The following is a 25,708-nucleotide window of genomic DNA, read 5'->3' on the forward strand; positions in this document are numbered from 1 at the left end:
AACTATGTCAATGTCTCCACTGCCAAATTGATGTGTGAATCTGGTTTGTTAATGCACCCAACCTAATTACACTTAAAACCTCACATATTAATACGACACTGGTTGGTGTTGGTGTGAATGGAAAAATGTCAATAAATATCTGCTTAAGATCCTTTTACACAGGTTTGAATGCAAAACGATCACTGCAGCATAATGTAACATGAAAGGCCAGTCAGGGAACCTTAAGTTATTCTAAAATAATCTTGATAAGGTTCGATATTTAATACTTCTCACAGATTAATTCAAACTTCATTTATGCCCACTGTGCAAAGTTACAGGGATGAGGCAGGGTAGTGGGACTAGGTGGAATGCTCTTTCAGAGAGCCAGTGCAGACTCAATGGGCTGAATGGCCTCCTTCTGCACTGTAAAGATTCTGTTCAGAGTTGCTATGTTCTAAAAATGTTACTCAGTAAGATCAAACTCTAACCGCTTCCTAGCAACTGATTATTCTGGCATGGGGAGTGTAGTGATGTTCAAAGATTTCTCCTAACTGGCTTACTCTCGTCTAGCAGTTTTGATTAGCATACACGTACTAGTGACCATGGATATGCAGCCAGAACAAAGTGTACACGGCAGGTGTAAATTTAAACCCCAGCTGTTTTCTACAGTGATCTGTGCGATAACATTAAAACTTTTAAACCTCATTAACCTCCCCACTCCAAGAAATGTGAGATAATATTCTTTCTAACATTCTTATCAAAATCTAAAACTGTTGGAAGAATTCTGTGTTGAACTCCCCTGTTCAGCTTCAAAGTGCATGGCTCTACATGGCACAGATCCATACGAAACAGGAAATTTCAGGTTCAATCCTCAATCAGTCCTCTGTTGGCTAATCAGTCAGGGGTACTGAAATTCACCTCTGTCTTTGGGTTAGGAAGGTGGGGAAGAATCTTACTGCCTAAGTCTATGGCGCAACAGTGGGACCATTTTCAGGTTGCAAACCCAACCTCCCAATTAGGGGCCTTCCAGTTGCTCTTCACCAAAGTAAACCAATTAAGAGCCTGCCTTCAGGCTCCTTGATCAACTAGGGAGGGTGGGTGGACAGGATGACATGGTCATTTTGTCAGAGGAAGGCCTCCTGTTTAAAGGAATCACAGCATGTTTCCAGAAAAGTTCAGCACCAGTTTCAGGCTACAGCACCCACAGGAATGGAGAGGAGACCTGGGAAAACTGCAACTCCACACCCACCCCAACACCACCACATCCCCAAGTTTCCCTTTTTCACTCGGGAGATCCAGCTGAGGGGCGGCAGCAAGGTGAACAAAGCCCTTCCTGTATCAACACTAGCAGAATATAATGCAAAGGGAATTGTGATCAAACTGTTCAGTGCTCTAGTTAGACTGTACCTTGAACACTGTTTCAGTTGTTAAGGCACAGGGAGATATTCAAGAGCAGGAGACAGTATAGAGAACAGCCATGAAGCTGACCCCTCATATCTAAGGTCTGAGATATGAGGGAAAACAGGAGAGAGATTTGGATTTTTCATGCTGGAAAGGAGGTATCTGTGTGGTGATTGTAAAAAAAAGTGCACAAGGTAGTAAGGGTATTCAAGAAGGTAAATCCAGAATATTACTTTAAATTAAATCATCAGAGTAGAACAAGGGACAGGCTCAACAACAACTATTTGCATTTGTATCGCACCTTTAACATAATAAAATATCCCAAGGCACTTTACAAGTGTTAGCAAACAAAATCTGATATTGAGCCACATAGAGATATTAGACCAGATGACCTAACGTTTAGTCAAAGAGGTGGATCTTAGGTAGCAACTTAAAGGAGGAAAGAGAAGTACAGAGATTTAGGGATAGATTTCAGAGTGTAGGGCCTCAGCAACTGAAGGCACAACCACCAATGGTCGAGTGATTAAAATAGGGAATGCTCAAGGCGCCAGATTTGGCAGATGCAGAGATCGGGAAGGATTGTATGGCTGGTGGATCACAGAGATAGGGAGGCGTAAGGTCATGAAATTATTTGAAAACAAAGGTGAGAATTTTAAAAACGAGACATCACTTAACCAGAATTCAATGTAGATCAGCGAGCGCAGGGAAGATGGGTGAATGGGACTAGGTGTGAATTAGGACACAGGCAGCAGAGTTTTGAATCACTTTGGGAAGAATTTTCTCTCTGTCGTGCGCGCTGGGCAGGAGCGGGTGGGCGTGCAACCGATCGCTACCCGCGATTGGCTGCATGCTGCCATTTTACGTGGGCGGGCCAATTAAGACCTGCCCAGGGTGACACGCACCCAGAAGCGCGCAGCACTCCCTGTATGGGCGGGGGGGAGGAGAGAGAGTCGAGGCCTGCTCTCTTTCGCGCATACGCGCGGAAGAGCGCAGAAATCTCCCTGAGGCATGGAGCTGCATCAGGGAGATTCATTTCATTCTGAAAACTTGAAAAAAATAGAAAAAATTATTCAGACATGTTCCCTCATGTGACAGTCTCACATGAGTTGGGACATGTCAATGAATTTTAATGAAAAATTTTATTTAATTTTTAAACCCTTCATGAAACCTCATCCCGCCCATGAATGAGGTTTCCTGAAAAATGCGCAGGCCGCCTGGGCTCTTCACCTATCCACCAGCCTTAAGGTTGGACGGGCAGCCCAGACATCAGTTTAATTAGTTGTTAAATGGCCTTAATAGGCCTTTGACAATTTGGCGGGCACGCAGCTGACTCTGGTGCGTGCCCGCCGAACTGAAGATCGGAATGACGTGCGGTGACGTGGGGACACATGCCCGACGTCACCGCGCGTCATTTTACACGTCGGTGAGCAGGGCCCGCCCCCGCACGCCGACCAGAAGATTCAGGCCTTCAAGTTTGTGGAGGTGGAACTAGGGAGGTTGGCACCAAGTGTGTTGGAATAGCCAAGTCTAGAAGTAACAAAGGCATGGAAATAGCAGGTTCAAAGTAAGAAAAGGTAAATTTAGTACTGATATCAGGAAGTTCAGAGTAATCAATACATGGAATGAGCTTTGGATAGAGTAGTGGAGGGGAAAACCCTGGAATGATTTAACACAAGATTAGATGCTGCACTGGGCAGATATGAGGGTTTTTCTGGATGGATGAACGAAAATGAATCTTATCTGCAGTGATCTTGTGGTCTGTGGAACTGTGCAACTTGTCAACTAATCCTTTTTAAAAAAAATTTTGGCATAAATAACCTATGCAATGACATTAAGGGGAAAAAGATTATCCCCCTCCCAGTAAAAGACATGGAACTACCCCCAGTTTTGCCAACAATACCTGGCTCACAGGTACAAGAGTAACTCTGCCACTCATCGCTGCAGTAACTGTTGGGTGGGCATGAGCTGGAGTCACATGGATCAGGGATGGTGCAGCCTAGTTCCACGTTCATAGTATGACTTGGCTTTGGCATTGCAATTCCAATAGAGGTGTCACCAAGACGCACACCCTAAGGGTAGAAAAAAAACTGTAGTTGATAGATTGAACCCTTTAGTGTCTACATTTGCTCTGTATTCTCCCTCTCAGACTAAGCAAAATATATGTCTATATTCGTATATACCATTCATTTCCGGGTCATGTGAAGCTAGATTAATGCGTCCAGCAAGAAACATAACAAGCATAGGAGGACACACATACATACACACTTAGAGTCAAGTGAGCCAAAGGTTTCTGGAACATATCCAATAGACTACTGAAGACAGGGAGAAAACAGAATCATATGAATCCAGAAGTTCCCACATTCAGGATGGTTTGAGGTCAGGTGTGTTCAGTGGCATGAGCGGACAATATGGCATGAAACCAGTTTGCGATCGTCCGCTCAGCCCACCGATTGCAGCTGCGCTTCCCGCCATCGGACATCCGAACCTCAATTTAATACATCTGCATATCATTGTTAGGCTAGCCCACTGGAATCATCCCCCTGCATCGGCGTGAAAACACACCGACATGTTTCATAACAGCATATATAAGGCATGCCCTTGGCAAGCTGCACTTCACTCAGTACTTCAAGGTTTGTTTGCCTACCTTTCTTTGGTCAGCACTTGCAGTCATCAGCGCCAGGCTTCACAGACAGCACCGCATCATTTTTAGGGGGGCTCATAGATAGGTCTGTACCTACCAGGTCAGCCATATACGGGTGGCTTTTCAACGGCTGCAGAGCTAGGGCTTGCTTGGTGAAGGGGGAGAAATGGCCTCAGGCAAGGGAAGAGGCTGCAGGGCAGGGCTGTTCTGCGGAAGGAGGGTATCCCAGGGTGTGTGTGAGGGCACATGTTGGTCTGTGCAAGTGGCCTCAAGATTGTGAGGGCTGAGGGGGCAGTTTCAAGAGGAGATGAGGCCAGATGGAGATGTGAGGGTGTGTGTATGAGAAAGGGTGGTGATGTCCTTTGAGCAGGCAGTGAGTGAGATGCCAGTGAATGTGCGATGGGCTTGAGTGTGAGTTTAGAGTGGTGAGATGGTTGCCATACCCTGGCGGTATGGATGAGAGCATTCATCCTCTATCTGCATTGGATGGTCAACCTCTTCTGCACAGCATTGGCACTGATCACCATTGCCTTCGCCTACCAAACCGGAGTGGTAATGTAGCTGCCCCTCCTGTGACCAGAGCGGTGGGTAGAGGACATCACTGTGGTCCTCCAAAGCGTCCAAAAGACACTCAAGGGCTGTAGTCTTCTTGCCTTTCGAGGCCATGTCTTCTTTGCTGCAGTCCTGGGCAGGAAACACTGAGCGTGGCTGTACTTTAAATGTGGAGCCTGGCGTGATGAAGCGGCAAGGTGATAGCGTGGCAGGTGAATTGGAGCCCGCCCACCACTGAAAATGCGTGTACCCGGCGAATGCATAATTAAAGCAGCGGGTTTGGGACGATACGGTGTGAAAAGTTGCCATTTTGGCCGACGTTTTTCCTGCCCGCTACCGCACTTCGTGCAAATCTGGGATGATTCCGCCCAATGTTTTTTCCCCCAATAGGAATAAGGCAAAAATCCAATTCATTATAACACATACAAATCTATACACACATAGCAGAAAGGACTGCAAATAGCAGGAAGATTGCTCAGATCTATGCACAAGTCACTTTCTGACATTTGGAGTTTGTAAAACCCTGTTTGAAACATTTGAAAGCTTCTAGTGGCATATATCTTCAACTTGAAGTTACTGATTGTGATTAGGAGGAGAACTGGTTGAATTTTCTCCTCATTCCTTTGCTCAGGGATACTAAATCCAATTGAAGCTGCCCTGAATGAGGTTAGCTAATTTAGTATAAGATAGGGATTGAATATAGGACCTTTGAATGATTTGAAGATATGATATCAGAAAGTGTACTTGCACATTTGGTATACTCCATCAGTCAACAGATCTTCCTGACTTCTGTGCTTCTAAGAGTCATTTTCTTGACCTGGAACAGATCGTTATTAGCTGAAGAAATCAACTCTCCATAGCACAGAAAGTGGAATAAAGCCTGAAATCAATATAATGCAGACCCTCTCTTTGGACAATAAGCAAAAGAGCATACAGTTTGGACAAAAGTGCCTACTGCATCCATCAGTCTGTCACAACTAGATTAAAATCTCTTGAGGGTCACTGGTGGCCACAATTCAGAGACTGAACTGCCTGTAACAAATAGTGATTCCTATACCTGGATACAGCCATCCAATCCATTCTGCACCTCACCAGCTCTGAGAATACCACCAACTTGAAGATGCTTCAACTTCAGCCCGTGTAACTCATTGCCAACAATAACTGTATCCTGGCAACAGGAAAGAAAATAATCAAAACCACAGTAGTTGCACAATTGGGTTAAAACACTCTTTCAGGGACAACCTGGGATAACAGGGCCATAATAGCGGTTTTGATATGCTGCCTGGGCTTTCAATTGGCTTCTTATACAATAATTTTGGAAAATAAAGAGGGATTAAATATCTGGGATTAAGAAACAAAAGTTGAAGCTTTGTGAGGAAGTCTGTTTAATTTATACAGTCTAGTGTTTCTTTACGCTGTACATATTTTCAAAGTTAAGGTTACGCAAATAAGGCTCAGCTGTAGCTTGGGAGATGCTCTGCTAATGAGATTATAAAAAGCTTATAGGGTGCATTCTATTTCCCAAGGAATGACTGGCAGATGAAGGATCACATACGTTATTGTAGATGATTATGTTAATTTCATGATGTATTGGTTAAATGGATTTGCATACAACAAGATTACATAATTTTTTTAGACTGAGGGAAAAACTTGCACATAACTTGAATTTTGGACAAAAACAGACTGTACTCGAACTGATTTTAGCATTCGAGGAATTAGATGGTTTACCTTCCAAATTTGTAGTTAGTACAGACCCTTTAAAGATCAAATGGCTGAAGTTTTAAATGAGTACTTTGTATCTGTCTTCACAAAGGAAACAAAGTGATGAGAAGGTTACAGTAAAAGAGAGGGAAATTATGGGCAGGATAGTAGGAATGAAGATGTACTAGGAAGATTAACATTACTGAAACTCCGTGAGTCACCTGGTCCAGATAGAACACATCCCAGGTTGCTGAAAGAAGCAATGGTGGGAATAGCAAAGGCATTGTTCACAGTCTTTTAATCTTCATTGAATACAGGAGTAGTGTTGAGGACCAGAAGGTTGCTAATGCTAAAGTGGGGGAGGAATAAACCAGGAAAGGACAGGATGACAGGCCAGTCAGCTAACATCAGTGGACGAGGGGGTGGGGGGACCATTATCAAGGATAAAATAAAATTTTATTTGGAATGGCATGGGTTAAGCAAGGAGAATCAGCATGAATTTGTTAAAGGCAAATTGAAGACATTTTTTCTTTATGACTAACTTCATTGAATTCTTTGATGAAGTAACAGAGAAAGTTGATCAAGTTTATGTAGTATATCTCATATATACAGGTTTTGAAAGGCATTCGACAAAGTTTTTTTTAATTCATTCACTTTGTGGGCTTCGCTGGCTGGGTCAGCATTTACTGCCCATCCCTAGCTGTCGTTAAGAAGGTGGTGGTGAGCTGCCTTCTTGAACCACTGCAGTCCATGTGGTGTAGGTACACCCACAGTGCTGTTAGGAAGGGAATTCTAGGAATTTTGAAGGAACGGTGATATATTTCTAAGTCAGGATGGTGAGTGACTTGGAGGGGAACTTCCAGGTGGTGGTGCTCCCATCTATCTGCTGCCCTTGTCCTTCTAGATGGTAGTGGTTGTGGGTTTGGAAGGAGCTGTCGAAGGAGCCTTGGTGAATTCCTGCAGTGCATCTTGTAGATGGTACACACTGCTGCTACTGTGCATCGGTGGAGCAGGGAGTGAATGTTTGTGGATGTGGTGCCAATCAAGCAGGCTGCTTTGTCCTGGATGGTGTCAAGCTTCTTGAGTGTTGTGGGAGCTGCACTCATCCAGGCAAGTGGGGAGTATTCCATCATACTCCTGACTTGTGCCTTGTAGAAGATGGACAGACTTTGGGGAGTCAGGTGGTGAGTTACTCGTTGCACGATTGCTAGCCTCTGACCAGCTCTTGTAGCCACAGTATTTATATGGCTAGTCCAGTTCAGTTTCTGGTCAATGGTGTACCCCAGGATGTTGATCGTGGGGGATTCAGTGATGGTAATGCCAATGAACATCAAGGGGCGATGGACTGGACTCTCTCTTGTTGGAGATGGTCATTGCCTGACACTTGTGTGGTGCGAATGTTATTTGCCACTTGTCAGTCCAAGCCTGGATATTGTCCTGGTCCGGCTGCACTTGGACATAGACTGCTTCAGTGTCTGAGGAGTCGCAAATGGTGCAATCATCAGTGAACATTCCCACTTCTGATCTTATGATGGAAGGAAGGTCATTGTTGATGAAGCAGCTGAAGATGGTTGGACTGAGGACACTACCCTGAGCAACTCCTGGAGCTGAGACGACTGACCTCCAACAACCACAACCATCCTCCTTTGTGCTAGGTATGACTCCAACCAGCGGAGAGGTTTCCCCGATTCCCATTGACACCAGTTTTCAAAGGGCTCCTTGATGCTACACTCAGTCAAATGTGGCCTTGATGTCAAAGGCAGTCACTCTTACCTCACCTCGGGAGTTCAGCTCTTTTGTCCATGTTTGAACCAAGGCTGTAATGAAGTCAGGAGCTGAGTGGCCCTGGCAGAACCCAAACTGGGCGTCAGTGAACAGGTTATTGCTAAGCAAATGCCACTTCACAGCATTGTTGATGACCCCTTCCATTACTTTACTGATGATCGAGAGTAGGCTGATGGGGCGGTATTTGGCCGGATTGGATTTGTCCTGCTTTTTGTGTACAGGACATACCTGGGCAATTTTCCACATAGCTGGGTAAATGCCAGTGTTGTAACTGTACTGGAACAGCTTGGCTAGGGGCACGGAAAGTTCTGGAGCACAAGTCTTCAGTACTATTGCCGGAATATTGTCAGGCCCCATAGCCTTTGCAGTATCCAGTGCCTTCAGCCGTTTTTTGATATCATGTGGAATGAATCGAATTGGCTTGAAGACTGGCGACTGTGATGCTGGGGACCTCCAGAGGAGGCCGAGATGGATCATCCACTTGGCACTGCTGGCAGAAGATGGTAATAAATGCTTCAGCCTTATCTTTTGCACTGATGTGCTGGGCTCCTCCATCATTGAGGATGGGGATATTTGTGGAGCCTCCTCCTCCAGTGAGTTGTTTAATTGTTCACCATCATTCATGACTGGATGTGGCAGGACTGCAGAGTTTAGATCTGATCCGTTGGGTTTGGGATCGCTTAGCTCTGTCTATCACTTGCTGCTAAGGCTGTTTGGCATGCAAGTAGTCCTGTGTTATAGCTTCACCAGGTTGACACCTCTTTTATTTTTTAGGTATGCCTGGTGTTGCTCCTGGCATGCCCTCCTGCACTCTTCAATGAACCAGGGTTGATCCCCTGGCTTGGTGATAATGGTAGAGTGGAGGATATGCCAGGCCATAAGGTTACAGATTGTGTTCGAGCACAATTCTGCTGCTGCTGATGGTCCACAGCGCCGCATGAATGCCTAGTCTTGAGTTGCTAGATCTGTTCGAAACCTATCCCATTTAGCACGGTGGTACTGCCACACAACACGATGGAGGGTATTCTCAATGTGAAGGCGGGACTTTGTCTCCACACCGGCTGTGTGGTGATCACCCCTATCGATACTGTCATGGACAGATGTATCTGCGACAGGCAGGTCGGTGAGGGCGAGGTCAAGTATGTTTTTCCCTCTTGTTGCTTCCCTCACCACCTGCCGCAGACCCAATCTAGCAGCTATGTCCTTTAGGACTTGGCCAGCTTGGTCAGTAGTGGTGCTACCGAGTCACTCTTGGTGATGGACATTGATGTCCCCCACCCAGGTGCGTCCTTGTCACTGCTCAGTATTTCCACCAAGTGATGCTCAACATGGAGGAGCACTGATTCATTAACTGAGGGAGGGCGGTATGTGCTAATCAGCAGGGGGTTTCCTTGCCCATGTTTGACCTGATGCCATGAGACTTCATGGGGTCTGGAGTTGATGTTGGGGACTCCCAAGGCAAGCCCCTCCTGACTGTATACCACTGTGCCACCACCTCTGCTGGGTCTGTCCTGCTGGTGGGACAGGACATACCCAGGGATGGTGATGGTGGAGTCAGGGACATTATCTGTAAGATATGATTCCGAGAGGATGACTATGTCAGGCAATTGCATCAGCCCCTGGACGGAAGTAAGGAGGGCTTTGCAGGGTCGACAGGGCTGAGAATACCGAAAGTAATGTACAGAAAGCCAATTAAGATGGCGGAAGCCCAAGGAATTAAGGGGAAAGTAGCAGTATAAATACAAAATTGTAACAGAAAACAAAAGGTTGTGGTGAATGGTTTTTTTTCCAGGCTGGGAGGTGTTTAGCAGTGATATTCCCCAAAACTCAACTTTGGGCCCATTACTCTCTGCAATTTTTATAAGCGAGCTTGACTTAAGTGTAGGGAACAGCATTTTAGAGCTTGCAAATGATACAAGATGATACTTGTTCAAGTAGTAGATAAATGAGAATAGTAATAGATTCAAGATGGGATACATAGGATGCTGCAATAGACGGGGCTTGGCAAATGAAATTCATTGCAGTGAAAAGTGTTAAACAATGCATTTTAGGAGGACTGGTATGGAAAGACAATACATGATAAATGAGACCATTTTGAAAAGCGCAGGTAGCACAGGAACCTTGGTGCCCATGCACACAAATTCTTAAAGATGGCAGGCCAAGTCGATAAGGTGGTTAAAAAAGCATATGGGTTACTTGGATACTTAAGTAGAGGAATGGAATAATAGTAAACAGATAATGCTAGAAATTTATAAATCACTCGTAAGGCCTCAGCTGGGATATTGTGGACAATTTTGGGCAGGAAGTCAGGAAAGATGTAAAAGGCTCGGAAATGGTGCAGAAGAGGTTTACCATGATATTATTTGGGATGTGGGACTTCAGTTAAGGTCAGATTGGGAAAGTTAGGATTGTTTTCCTTTGAACAGAGAAGTTTAAGGGGTAACCTAAGAGAGGATAAAGTAGAGAAAAATTATTTACTCTGGCAATGTTAATTGTATATCAATTGTGGTGAACTATTTGCAGGTGGAGTGCATTGATTGGACTGTCACTCGAGCAGATATAAAGGGGCACTTACTGACTCCGTGTTGTGGTTGTGTGAGGAGGTCTATCTGTGAATAAATCTAAATTGAGTAAGGATTGGTTCTGGTTTCATCCTTCATCAACTGGCTATCAGGAATATAACAGAGACACTAACTAGGGACCACAAATTCAAAATCATTGGCACAAGATTTACAGGGGAGAGAAGTTTTCACTCAAAAGTTGATGAGATCTGGAACGTTCTACCTGTAAAGATGGTGCAGCTCATTCCAACAATAATCTTAATTTAATAATTTTAAAAGGAGTTGGATAAGCACTTGAGGAATGAAGAACTTAAAGTTACAGACAAAAAGCAGGGATGTGAGATGAAACATGACTGCTCTTTCAAAGAGTCAGCACAGATACAACGGGTTGAATGGAATCCTCCTGAGCTCTAAGTTTCTAAAAAAATCTCCCTCTACGTGCTATAACTCTCCAATATATCTACAAATAAATCAGTCTGACCTGATAAAGTCCAAAATCAATCGTGATGGTTGCTATGTATCGTATATCACGCCCATTCCTCACATCTCGTAGCTCCAGCTGAAGATCATGCCACCTCCCATCATTTAATGGCATTCGATTCAGCAGCAACCTCACAGTCCGACTGGTCCCTCGATTGACAGCAAATGAGAGGTGGCCCGAGTGCAACTGAAAACAATTCAAGAGCACAAAGTTTCAGAAAAATCAGAAATTATGGAGTAGTTTAACATCAATAATCATATAACAAACACAGAAAACAGGTTGCCCTGGAAAATGGCTAGATCCCTCTATTACCCAATTCAAGTTTGCTAAAATCAGCTGTTAACAGTTGAGGCAAAAAGTAGAAACTTGACTCTATGAGCCATCTCTTAACAGTTCTAGTTGTTAGGAGGTGACATCAACCTGGCCAAGGAATGGCAAATGCTACGCAGGAAAATGAAAAAGATTTAATCTTATGAAACCTTTAAGCAATTTATGAAACATGACCAAGTCATGAATGAGGATAAGAAGGGTCCTATGATTCTACAAAGTAGTTTTGGGTTCCGATGATACCATGAGAAGTAAGGACATGAGCATTTTGAATCTTGAATGTTTCATAGGCCATAACACTACCCCTCTCATGTTTTGTTTCACATACAAACCCGTCGTCTGCCATCAGGTTTTTGGAAATGAGAATCTCCCTAGGATCAAACTTGGTAATGCTTCAACTCAAATTAAAATGCGAAAATAACCATATTCTATAATAAAGTCATTCAATTATCTCAAGTGAATTTATTATAATTTCATTCTAAACTATAAAACTTGAATAGAATTTCAAATAAAAATAGTTTCTAATAATACTTAGATTCATTTTCATTATTGCTCCTTCTGCATTCTCTCCTATGTTACCACTGCTGGCACGTTTTCCTATCCAATATGACTTGATTTTTCTATTCTAACATCGCTCCAAAAAACTTTTGAAACATCTTCCCTACCCATTTTTCTTTCTTCTGACTCTCACTATCTATTTTTGAAAATGCGAAAAGCTTTAAAAAAAGTTAGTTTGATTAACTGTAAATATCCCGAAAAACCGTTTCCTCAGCCTGTCTACTGCCAAAACTGCAAAGACTGACAAGATCACACCCATAACACTTAACTCATACACTAATCTGGAGTTGACATGAATTGAAAATTTTCAACCTGAAGTATAAATTTGAAGTTCTGTAGTAACGTTCTAAGGAAAATAAGTTGACATTGAAGTTGAGATGGTATCTGGGTCACTCCCACAGTTACCTATAAGATATAGATAATCCTATTTGACTAATCCCATTTTGACTAATCCTATGAAACTGCATTGAACATGTAATAGCAATCTTTGCTACCTCATTCCTCATCTTGCATAATTAATTAATAAAGTGCTCAAAGTAATGAAAAGGCAATTAGTCATAAGATCATTTAGATCAAAATGACATATTTTAAGGGGTAATTCTGTTGATAATGCGGCCATATGGAAGGGAAATGATATTTTGCTGGAAAATAATGAGCTACAAGATGTTAGGAGATTCATATCTCAATATTTTAGCAAGAATATACCCAGATTGAGCAATATTAAAAAATGTTGTCTCTAATTTTAAGTATCTACTAAAATTGTGAATTTTCCTGTAGAGGCTCAATGAAAGCGAACACATTTATACTTTGAAGAACTGTTAAATCACAATTCCAAACAAATTTAATTTACATCTGGATCCAAACTGGAAGAGGTCCACCTACACACAGCAATATGCTATAATTTTGCTTAAGTAACAGATGATTGTGAAATTTTACTGACTGCACAAAAAATAACAACTGGAGAATAAATATAAATCTTAGTTAATATCATTATTGTGTGTTTCTGGCAGTGAAGCTGTTAATAGTTAAGACAGAGAAAAAGAGGGATTAGAACAATTATACACTTGAAGATGTAGCGAGGAGGGGAAAAAATATAAACAGTCAGACTAAAAACTCCTTTGCCATCTGTCAAGACCAAATTTGAGTCAGGTTATTACATCTTACATTGCAGCTGTACATCACAAGCTTCAAGATACAGAAAACCAAAGACAGAAAAATAAATGAAATGAAAAAGTATTAGAAAGATATACAGAGATTATTTATTCTGGCTCCTTTTGATGAAATTGGCTGCTCGAGAAGAAAGACAGATGGAGGCAGTCAAACAGAGACAGTCTAAGAAGATAGGCAAACAGAGAGACAAATGTAGACCATGGGGATCGGATGGAGGGGGGAGGGGAAAAAAGACAAAAGCAAAACCAAAAGAGGTAGAAGCAAAAAACTGCGGATGCTGGAAATTCAAAACAAAAACAAAAATACCTGGAAAAACTCAGCAGGTCTGGCAGCATCTGCGGAGAGGAACACAGTTAACGTTTCGAGTCCGCGCGACTCTTGGTTGTTCCTAACTGCATGAGAGGAACACAATATACGAAGGATGAGTGCAAGAGCAAGTGAGAATATTGATCCCCGTGTGTGCATTGGACGTGAGTTACACCTTAGATTACAACATGAAGAGAATGATTATCTACTCTTTAGGTTATTTTTTTATTTGTAAAATATAGACACCCTCCACCCACTGATGGGCTTAATGGGATAAGCATGTTGCATTCTGGCCAAATGCATGAAGGTTTATTTTTGTTTTAAGATATTCTTCAGATCAGTGTTGACAGTAGGAATATCGCCCATAGGATCTTCCCATGACAAAAGTGTGTATAACCAATGGTTTGCTTGAGAAATGTTATCTATTTTGATCTAACACAAATAAGTTGGTTGGAAGATATTAAGATGAATCAAAAGGGGAATTCAATTCTTCAGAATCTCTCAACAAAGGAAGTAGGTACATCAACAAGGCAGTTAATCTTTCTATGTTCTTCATTCGTTGCATCACTGTTTGACAGACTTGCTAAAATGAGGGTCCTCTGTGCCTACTAAATTTAAGATTTGTTTGAGATTAGGTCACTAGTTTGCTCCAAAGTGAATGAAATACTCATTTACTGAGCTCAAGATCTCGCTTTTGCCCAGTTAACCAAGCAACTCGCCTTAGATAACTTTTGCTTTAAGTTGGCTTAGCCAGAAGCTTAGGATCATGGAATAACATCAAAATGTCACAGCTCTTTATATTTCCCCGAGTAAGACAGACATTCTCACCCAGCCAAGAGGAGATTCAAGAATGAAATAATTATTGTTGCTAGAGATGGAAATGGGAATCCATTTTGGCAGAAACCTTTGATGAAGGCCAAGGACTCCACCATTGTCATGCAATATTGAAAACAGTGACAGGACCACTCCTCAGCCAGTGCCAAAGAATGGCTCTTGTTCTTTTGTTATAGCTCAGTGCCAGTCAATGTTGAGATCATAGGCTATCAATAAATACTCCACTGATGTGCAACTGATGGTAGTACTATAGCTCAGATGATGCCAGTTGACACCTTTGATGCAATTCTGAGTTCATGTTCAAGGTTCCTGGCTGGTTCATTGAATTCATGTTCAAGGTTCCTGGCTGGTATCAAGGTGGCTCTCTTCATAGCACTGGAGGTGAAGAGGTGGTATGGGCCTGGTCCCGGGTTGATGCTGTTGATCCCAAATAACTGCACTTTTGGCAGCAAAGGTCTATTACAAGCCCATTCACTCTAACAGCTATGCAGTCAGCTGAAGAATATATTCTGCTATGGAAAACAGGATCCTACAATGCGTCCATACCATTCCTATACTTCTCCCCTCACATCTTCCCCCAACAACCTTGATAAGGCCCCTTGTCTCCATCTTCTACTTGAAAGGTCTCTGCATTTACCAAGTCATCTTTTACTGTTACCATCACCTCCAACACAATCACACTTGGAAATACATCTTCCCCTTTCTGAGTTTCAAAGGGACCATTACCTCTGACACCTTAGTTCACTCATGCACCACTTCTGTCATCTGCTTTTTTTCTCCCCATGACATCGTCCCAAACAAGTACAGGACATGTCACACCAGTTCATTCACTTCCTTCCATGCCCCAAACACACTTTCCAATTGGGACAGCAATTCACATATACATGCATCAACCTGATATACAACATATGCTGCTCATGGCTCTATGTTTCAAAGACCAAATGCCTTTTTAAGCACAAATACCTGGAAAAACTCAGCAGGTCTGACAGCATCTGCGAAGAGGAATACAGTTAACGTTTTGAGTCTGAATGACTCTTCATCAGAACGAAGGAAAAATAGAAAACAGGTGAAATATAAGCTGGTTTAAGGCGGGGGGTGGGGGGAGACAGGTAGAGCTGGATAGAGGGCCAGTGATAGGTGGAGATTGCTAAAGGATGTCATAGACAAAAGGGCAAAGAGGTGTTGACGGTGGTGATATTAGCTAAGAAATGTGCTAATGGTGACATTAAGGGTAGAAAGCAGGACGAGCAAGGTACAGCTAGCCCTAGTGGGGGTGGGGTGGGGGGAAGGGATGGGAGAGACCAAACACAGACTGGGTAACCGCTTTGCAGAACACCTTCGGTCTGTCCGCAAGCATGTCCCAGACCTCCCTGTCGCTTGCCATTTCAACACACCACGCTGCTCTCATGCCCACGTCAGTCCTTGGCCTGCTGCAATGTTCCAGTGAAACTCAACGCAAACTGGAGGAACAGCACCTCATCTTCCGACTAGGCACTTTACAGCGTTCCGGACTTAACATTGAGTTCAACAACTTCAGATCATGAACTCTCTCCACCATCACCACCCCCTTTCCGATTTCCCTTTTTCCAATAATTTATATATATTTTTCTTTTCCCACCTATTTCCATTATTTTTAAATGTATTTCCATCCATTGTTTTATCTCTACCTTTTAGCCTATTTCGATCCCTTTCCCCACCCCACCCCCACTAGGGCTATCTGTACCTTGCTCATCCTGCTTTCTACTCTTAATGTCACCATTAGCACATTTCTTAGCTAATATCACCACCGTCAACACCTCTTTGGCCTTTTGTCTATGACATCTTTTGGCAATCTCCACCTATCACTGGCCCTCTATTCAGCTCTACCTGTCCCACCACCCCCCCTCCCCCCCACTTAAACCAGCTTATATTTCACCTCTTTTCTATTTTTCCTTAGTTCTGATGAAGAGTCATTCGTACTCGAAACGTTAACTATTCCTCTCCGCAGATGCTGTCAGACCTGCTGAGTTATTCCAGGTATTTTTGTTTTTGTTTTGGATTTACAGCATCCACAGTTTTTTGTTTTTGCCTTTTTAAGCACCTTTGGTTCTGTCTGCATCCATACCCCCATGTTCCACTGCTTGCTACTTTATCTTCCCTTCCCAGTATGAGCTCTCCATCTTTGGTCTTCTAAACTGTTCCAATGAAGCTCCACACAAGTTCGAGGAAGGGTACCTTGTCTTTCTATTGGGCAATTTGCAGCACTTTGAACTTACTGACTTTAAGAATATCAAATGTTAAGTACAGCTCCCACTTTGCTTACTTTTTCTGTTTCTATTTCAGATTTGCTTTAAAGCCTCATTTATTCACATTTTCTTGATATCTCAAATTTCTTTTAATTTGTTTTGTTCCGTTGTCTTATGTTAATATTTCTTCAATTATTTAACCATCTCCCATTTTCCACGTAAGCATCTGGTTATTCTACTTCTCTTCTATGTGTACATTCATTTCCCCCTTCCTTTTGCTCTGCTTCCTTAAAAATGCTATTCATCTGTAATTTCCTTTCAGCCTGACAAAGGGCTATGAACTTGAAACATTAATTTCATTAACGTTAATTGAAACATTAAGTTCTCTCCGCTAATGCTGACTAGTGTCATACATACTTTTGGCATTTTCTGTTTTATTTTAGATTAATGCTGTCTGCAACTTTTTGCTTTCTTAAATATTGAAGCAAAAATACCACCCTCTTTCTTTAAGTGTATTCTACAGAATAGCTTCTGATCTTTGAAACAGTTATCTTTGGTACAGCCTGATAAACCCAGACAAACTAAACAGTTCACCAGGTCATGGTTGGAAGAATGGCAACAAAGCCTTTTCTGAGATCTAACAGCAGTGGTGAATGCCCAGGAGCTTTTTTTTTGATATTAAAGCAGTGTTTAAAGCTGATCTGCTTGAAGTATTTTGAGTCCCCATCAATAGAAACTAATTAAAAGTTCAAGAAATGCTGAAAAGATTTCTGTGAGCGGACAAACACTATTGCTTGCAAATAGCCCTCATAATCCTTTAAATAGCTTTATTATTAAGCTGAAGAAAAAGAAACTAAGTAGCTGAAGCAAACATACACCTAATGCCATAAAGAAAGCCTCAGTGTAAAGGCAGACCACGTTATCATTCAGAATGAATGGATGGTGCCGACAGGGGATGAAATGGGCAACGTTGAGTCACCAATAGTATCTTAAAGGGATGTTATCCCTAGTAACCTTTCTGTAGATAGAATACAAGGCACAATTTTATTTCCAGTGCAAGCATCCAAGATGACAAGATTTCACACACTGAAGTTTGCATCAGGAATTCAGGTATATGGCTAAATTTCTGATATGTGTTTCCAGCATATAAAGCTCTGTGACAGGAGCAATGAATTCAAAATATTATCCCGATATCCGATTGCAGTAAATGCATTGGAGGGTGGGGAATGGTGGAATGAAAAGCTTACTTCATTCATAGCAAGTAAAAGCAAGGCTCAACATACAGTAAATAATCAGAAAAACAAATTAAATGATAAAACACTAAATGGAGTATCAAGTAGAGTGGATATGTTCCTTGGATTCAAAGAACAAAATTACACAATTTTAACTTTTAATATTCAAACAAAATGCCTACATCTTAATCTGGTGAGGGCCAATGTAATAAAATAAATAATACTGCGCATGTTTTGAAGTTTACCTTAAATATCTTAGACTTAAATATCTTGGAGAAATGCACAAAGGCATATGTGAAAGATACAATACCCAGATCACTAGGGCCTTCGGGTTACACAATCATGTATTTAGACAATGGACAATACAGACACATTCCTGAGCGCAAAACACGGACTGAATATGGAAGTGGCCAGCACCATTGCAGATGATTGAATATCTAAGGCAGACAGGAAACCTGTAACACTGACCAACAGATTCAAAGTAAACCTGACATGTGAAAACAGGTAGCTACAAGGGCTTCAGCTGTTAAACAATAGTTGCACATGGCATTTCCTCATTTATGAATAAAAAACATGTGAACGAAAGACTGAAGGGGAAAAATCAAATGCTGAAGGCACAAAATTGGTGATGACTTTCTAGAGGCTGGGCAAGGCATGGTTTGGGGCATTTTCCGTGAAACAAAAAAAAGCTTTTACTTTAAAATTATTGCATTCTAGCTAGTTTCAAGCATCTCACAATAAGCCTATAATTCCAAGGAGAAAGAAAGAAGCAAAGTGATATTTGGATTTTCAACACACCATCGCTTATCCTAGAACTGTACCTCAGGTGAGTCATCGCTAGGGGTGGAAAATGTTATGCACTGAAAACAATGCTGACGCTTTAGAGCAGTAACTGAGGGAGCATAGCATTGTTGGAGGTGCCTTCTTTTAGATGGGAGGCTGCCTACCTATTTAGGTGAACATAGAAGATCCCATAACATTATTCAAAAAAAGTACACCAAGCGGTGTACAACCCAACTTCCTAACTCAACCACATCATCAAAAAACAGGACATTTATCTAATTTTCTGTTTGTATGCAGCCTGGATCTGTGCAAATGGTTGCCCTTACAACAGTGAGTAAAGTTCACAAAGTAATTCATTGGATGTGAAGCATGGAGATAGCCTGAAGATTCAATTGCACATCATTGATATTTTTCAAATTTTAACATAGCACAACCATATAATAAATGGCATACCATAAATACACAGTACATATGCAGCACGTCATAATCATGTCACAAGACCATTACCCGTTATTCAATCATGTGATATCTTTTAAATGCAATAAACTGTTTCTACGTTCACCTCAGTCCTTCTCTTGTCCTGTTTGAAGCTACCCCTGCCAGGTGAGCTGCCGAATCACTTTTGATTCCCATTATATTAAGTTCTCCTTTAATGGTTTGATCATATACAATACAGATACAATGTGTTATTTTCTATGTCATCATCACTCATATACAAGCCCAACGGGCATGTTATATATTGTGCAATTTCAACTGATTGCTATTGGAAACAAAAACAAGGTAGAAATTACATGATCCTTGAGCCATCCAAGCTCAATAACTGATTCATACTGATATCAATTTAGCTCCATTGTTCTTCTGGCTCAGTAACCTAACCAAGATATCATTAAATTAGCGTCGGAAAGTGCGCAGGAATTAGAAGAGATAAATGCACACTTACCTGGTCTTGAAAATTACATTGCCGCTTCTGTTCGTCGGAGCGGATTCAAGGAAGCTATGCCTCCTTCTTACAGAACTTGCTGCTGTAAAGCAGGTAAGTTTAAAGGGCCAGTCAAAAGTGTCTAAGGTAAGTGGATAGGATTTGGGGGGCGTTGGGGGTGGCGATCATGGGGGTGTCGATAGGGGGGGGGCGGGGGATTCGGTGTTCGGGGAGACGGCGGGGTCAGAGATTGGGGGGTGAGATCGGAGATCGGTGGGGGCGTGGGGGGTGTCGGAGATGGGGGCGTGGGGTCAGAGATCAGGGGGGTGGGGCGGGGTCAGAGATCGGGGGGGCAGGGCCGTGGGGGGTCAGAGCAGCGGTGCAGGAATCGGAGATCGGGGGTGGGGAGTGTCGGATTTATCCCACATTTTCAGATGGTTCTCAGCGCAGGCAATTGGTCAGAGGAAGTGAGCCCTTCTGGGCAATTGCCGTGCAAACCCTTACCTGGGAATGTCCGAGAGGGATTCCCCAGCGCATCTTTGAGTGCTCTCCAAATCCGACGCTGGAGAGCTCAGAGGTTACAGCCCATTGTTTGAAGAAATGTTACAAAAAAAGGTGGAAATAAAGCACCAAAAGAATGCCAAAGATTTAGAAGTATGTTTTTACTGCTTGTGCCCTTGGAGTTACCATTAAAAAGGAAAACTGGAGGGAAAGTTGTTATAAAGCATCAGTTTCTGTACTATCACTTTTCCAGGTTTCCAACCATGTGAAAAAAATTATTAGTATTCAATTTTTGAGTTTATTGTAATGGCTACTACTTAGCAATACCTTTTAAAGGCTGGTTAATAGCTCTGAGCAGCAATTGATATTTTCCAAAGGCCGTTCCTCTCAAGCTGATGGGGAATATGCTAGTGAATGCTATAGCTGCAATCTATGTAGGCCTTGATGGCTGCACAGACAGATGGTTGAGCAGGGGTCAAGGCTACATACAAAACTGACCTGCATCAGGCCAGAAATGTGCTACCTTTACCTAACAGAGAAGCAGCATGCTTAAAGATGAATATTGTCTAGGGATGTAACTACATGCTTGGTCACATCCCTGGACAAGCTGAAAGAACAGGCGTTAGTCAGTAGTGACCTCCCTGCAGTCAACACGGTAATGAGGGGCCTCAGTTTCCATGTGACTGGTGGCTTTCAGACCTTCATAGTAGGGTGAGCTGCTATTAGGTCCATAGGGCCATAAAATAAATGAATGATATGCTACTTCACCATGGATCGATTTTGGCACAGAGAAGCTCTTGCATTTCCAAAGGTAATCGTCTTCTACCAGCTTGTGTGCATCTTTAGATTTTAAGGTAAAGTTGATTTAATCATGTGACTACCTGGGCATCCCTGGATATTGCATGATATACACAAAGATCTTTTGCTCCCTTAATAATGTGATGTGTAACTATTGGTTCACAATGATGCATGTTAAGTGCACTTTCCCAGGGTTAGCCATGATTATTACATCCTATCCAATTCAACATTACAGAGCTTTCACCTTGGAAGAGCTCTAAGACTGGATGCTGGGTGATATGTGGTATGGGTGCCTCATTATCCCCCTGGATAAGCCCATAGTATGACTAAGATTCCCACTGAATCTTATGCCCAGATTTGGTGGATGATCAAGTAGACTTTGGGCATGCTGAAATAGCACTTCAGCTGCCTGGAATTCTCTGGCAGTTATCTCTTGCATGCCCTGAAAAGGTCACCAAATTGGCAATGGTGTAAATAATACATTTACAACAAGTAAGGCATAAACATAAGGCAGCTATCAACGATCATGGGCATCAGTGCAAGAGCAGAACAAGGACAAACCGTAATATCCACCTCTGAGAAATGAGAGCAGCTGGAAGCCTAAGAATACTGATGGCAGTTAACTGATAGCTTCTTCCCTTGAACTGCAGCACTGGGACATTTTACATGTGCTGCTTGCTTATTACTATCCTACACTTAACAATAACGTAGTGAGAAACTTGCTGATATCCCCTGATGCTTATAAAACAGACATAGGCAGTGTGATGTTTTAATTAATACCAACATTTATTTAACTAATTTTGGTTACTGTACAGATCCCTGCCTGTATCCTACGTCTTCTTGTCTCTTTAACGGGATGTACGTGGAGAATGTAAAGTGGGAAAAGCTGCATTTGTGTGCAAAGGCTTCAATGCAAAGGAAAAGGATACCTCCAAATGAGTGGACAAGATGTATTTATTGAGGCCCTCAGGCTTATCCTTAAAGCTGTAAGTCCTGATCTATTTCTACATTCAGTGACTACCTCGACTTCCCTCTGGGGTGGCGGATGCTCTGGTCCAGCTCCACAGCCGCAAACCACCAACATCAGTGGCAAGAGCTTCTTGAGACGTTGTTGTGCCAACATCCAAGGGGTCAGAGATGTGTTCCACTGACAATCATGCTTGGCTTAGTGTCCGTATAGTTCTGCCGCTAGCATCAGACTCAATTAACAAACTTAGTGCATAGTTTTCCTTCACATAACAGGAGAATGAGCTCCTCATGCTGGTACTATACTTCCTGCAGCACAGGGTGCTCAAGGCCCTTTTAATTCATAGTTGCAAACTAACCGTCACGAGATACACAAATTGTGGTTATTGTCTCGCTGAAAGAGGCTATGACACACACTATAATGACCATCACTTGCCACACTTCAGACCGCAGGCGGGAGAAGGCATCCTCAACATTGTTTCTCATGTTGTTCAAAATCTCTTCAGAACATCCCAAACTTTGCTGCACAGTGTTTCCTACAGAGTCAAATAAAATGGCTGTACCAAAAATGTGGCTCAGCATCCTTTGTTCAAAGGGTTCTTTTGAAAAGCCAAGGTCTGGAAATATAATTAGAGAAGATCCAGAGTGGTTGGACCTCCACAAAGCACTACAAGCCACTCTGAAGGCTACCATGGTTACAGCCCTTCATGATTAGCTGTGTCAACTTTTTCAAGCAAAGCTTGCTTCATCTCCCTATTCTGTGAGGGAAGTGACACGATGCTGCTAAAAATGGGAGGGCTATGCTGCTTCTTGTTCTTATATTTTTCTTGTTCTTGGGAGATCCCAAAGGCTGGAATGCTAGAGTCTGTGAAGAGAGTACATGGTACATTAGACAATGTGCAATTATAGTAACACACTTATGTCAGTATGTACTGCTTGAATGTCTTCCTTTACTGCCTGGATTTTGCATATACATACCTCTACTGTATCTACATGTAGAACTACATGATTGATAAGCTCACTTAAGCAGACCACCCAGATCAGCACGGGTTTCTCCCAGATGCCTCACCCTCTGGTGTTAATTCTGCCTCCAGATTTGAAGCCAACCCAAACTAGAAAAAGCAAAATATTTGCCTTTAACAAATTGTACTGGTCCACAACAAAACCATATGGTAGTTCTTTTAGCCTAACCTAACTGGTAGGAAAATGATGCAACTACTGATTTTATCTCCATTGACTTCAAAGTGAAATCAGGCAGCATGGAAAACAGGCAACGATCTGCTCACGTCAGCTTACCAACAAGTAGCTTAGATTAAAATTACCTCAGAAGTGTAATAACTGTGTGGATGAACCAGGGATAGTACGTTGAATCTCATATTTATGCCCTGCTATGCCAAGTCATAAATGTGGCATATCTGTGAGACTCTCACCATGCGAATGAGAGTAGGTATAGATATTTCACATCCTATATTAACCCTGCTCTCTAGAAAGAGGATCACCTGTCTTTTCCTTTTTAAAAAGATCTGAATTTACCTTATTCTGCAAGCATGAACATGAGCACTATTTTCAATCAATTAATGCTTTAAACTATCACACAAGATCTGACTGCCAACAGTATGCTTATGTTACAATCATCTTGGATGAGTGACCTTGTAATATATAGTTGTTCTTTGCTTCTTTATTTATATAATAGATTTAGCTTACCTTCATACTTTTGTGCAGCTTGTTAAGTTTCAAGTTGTCCTCCACAGTCCAGGTCATAGGGGGTGGGGTACAACTTTTGCCCTGTTGACAACTTCCTGCCAAACACATGGATGCTTGGCCTTGGCGGTGTTCACTACAGCCGGCTTGGAAATACCTTATCTCCATTTTTGTGCTACATCCACAATTTATTTTTTAAAGAGAGTCTATGTCACGTCTCCAAGACATGGTTGCCCAACAATTGCAACTCATAAGGTGTTACATTTGTAAGTTAAGTGGCTACTATACAAACCACATTTCCAGTGTTAATAGTTACGCAAAGGTAGTCACAAATTGCTTCCAAAGGGAAACACAAGTTACTTCATGATCGACATTACCACCATTAATAAATGCAAAAATCAGGGCCAGTTACCCTCCAAGAACCAAAAGCATAAAACATACACCTCACTCTCTAATGCTTATTAATGAAACACAAAACAATATCAGCATTATAAAGAACAGCAACAGGGTTACGTACAGCGGAGTGATGTTAAAATGGATGGCAGTACAAAGACACTCATGTCAAATGGGCTGAAAAAGAAAAAGAAAATTAAATAAGGTTGATACATAACACAAAACAATGCAAAATAAGGATTATTATAAGCAGAAGACAAATGAGAAACTTAAACAGCAGCGTTTTATAGTGTGTACTCAACAGCAATGAGGGATTAATGGGCATTGGGGTCAAACTGCTGTCACCGTGTGGTGTTGGTTATCAAATTCTTAAGATTTTCTCTCAATTTTCATAAGGGAATTAAAGGCTGTTGGGAATTGTATCAGTTCAAGTTGTTGCAGAATCCAATTGTTGGCTGGTTTTATTGAATGTTAAGGTGCTTTTAAAATGATTAATTCCCTGCTTTGCCAGGTCACCGAGCCGCTCAGCTGCACCTCTCCTACTCAGTTAAAAGTTGAAACTCAACTCCTCTCCACAATCCGCATTGGCACCCTTCCACTACAATTTATGCTGGCATTTTCACCCTGCCATGTTCCCCCAAACACTCCCCATGCCAGTTCAAGTGGCATAGTCTCTTGGTAACATAACACCTTTTTAAATGAATTCAACTCCAACCATAAAAGTGAGGCAATTTACTACACTTAGCGCTCTCAGTGCTGGATGTTTATGGTTTAATGTCAGACACTGTGTGAATACTTATTTTTATACTATTAAAGATACTGTGTAAAATCAGCTCCCCCCAAAACACTAGTTCAAAAAATCATCCCATTCGAGTCATGCATTAAGTTGTAAGTTTCAGTTCGAAGATGATATAAATCTCCTAATGGAAACTACTCTTTTGCTGAAAAGGGGGAGCTGAGAATGTTGAGGAGAGCCTCGATGTGATTCTATTGATGCAGCATACGAAATTATCATAATGAAAGTATCAGTGTAGCACAAATTGGTGATGAAGCTGACACTGGTGTGAATTGCAGCTGTCATAATTCTGAATTGCATTGAAGATCTCTACCACCTAATAAATAATTGTTAAGCATCTACTGAAGATCCTTTGCTATTACACACAGTTTGAAAAGCTATAGCCACAGGGCATGCAGTAAAGCAGTTGAAAGGCCTTTTTCAGATCAAAGACCATAGAAAATGATACGTTGAACTTCAGACCCTGCCGCTTTCACCGTTAATAATCGTATTGATGGGGGAGTGACTTGACCTGAAGCTGAATTGTCATTAGTGCTCCTGGCTGCAACAATGCTTTGCTACACCGAATTAAGATCGGGGAAAGTCCCGCCAGAATAGTGGCAAGTTCCATAATATGTGGCACAATCAACGTAATCTCCTTTCTGCTTCCAAAAGGGGATAATTATTGCTTCCTGCTAATCAAGTAGAATTTGTTCACTATATCACATCATACAAAAAAAATCACTTACAAAGAAGAACAAAGAACAAAGAAAAGTACAGCACAGGAACAGGCCCTTCGGCCCTCCAAGCCTGCGCAGATCATTCTGCCCGTCAACTAAAACATTTTGCACTTCTGGGGTCCGTATCCCTCTATTCCCATCCTATTCATGTATTTGTCAAGTTGCCTCTTAAACACCACTATCGTACCTGCTTCCACCACTTCCTCTGGCAGCGAATTCCAGACACTCACTACCCTCTGCGTAAAAAACTTGCCCCGCACATCTCCTCTATAGTTTTCTCCTCTCACCTTAAATCTATGTCCCCTAGTAATTGACTCTTCCACCCTGGGAAAAAGCTTCTGACTATCTACTCTGTCCATGCCACTCATAATTTTGTAAA

At 42.1% G+C, this 25,708-nt stretch overlaps 1 protein-coding gene across 1 annotated transcript in view; it reads right to left on the minus strand.

Annotated features, from left to right (window-relative positions):
- The window catches only part of celsr3 (cadherin, EGF LAG seven-pass G-type receptor 3), a 289,689-nt gene that overhangs the window by 106,585 nt on the left and 157,396 nt on the right, over window positions 1-25,708 (minus strand). Inside the window, exons 10-12 of the mRNA XM_078543033.1 lie at window positions 11,102-11,287; window positions 5,631-5,741; window positions 3,281-3,449 (exon numbers count right to left, since the gene is read on the minus strand). Of these exons, the coding sequence (XP_078399159.1) occupies window positions 3,281-3,449; window positions 5,631-5,741; window positions 11,102-11,287 (466 nt within the window). The remainder of the gene's footprint in view (window positions 1-3,280; window positions 3,450-5,630; window positions 5,742-11,101; window positions 11,288-25,708) is intronic.

Source organism: Cetorhinus maximus, chromosome 6 (genome assembly GCF_964194155.1).
Source record: "Cetorhinus maximus chromosome 6, sCetMax3.hap1.1, whole genome shotgun sequence".
NCBI lineage: Eukaryota > Metazoa > Chordata > Chondrichthyes > Lamniformes > Cetorhinidae > Cetorhinus > Cetorhinus maximus.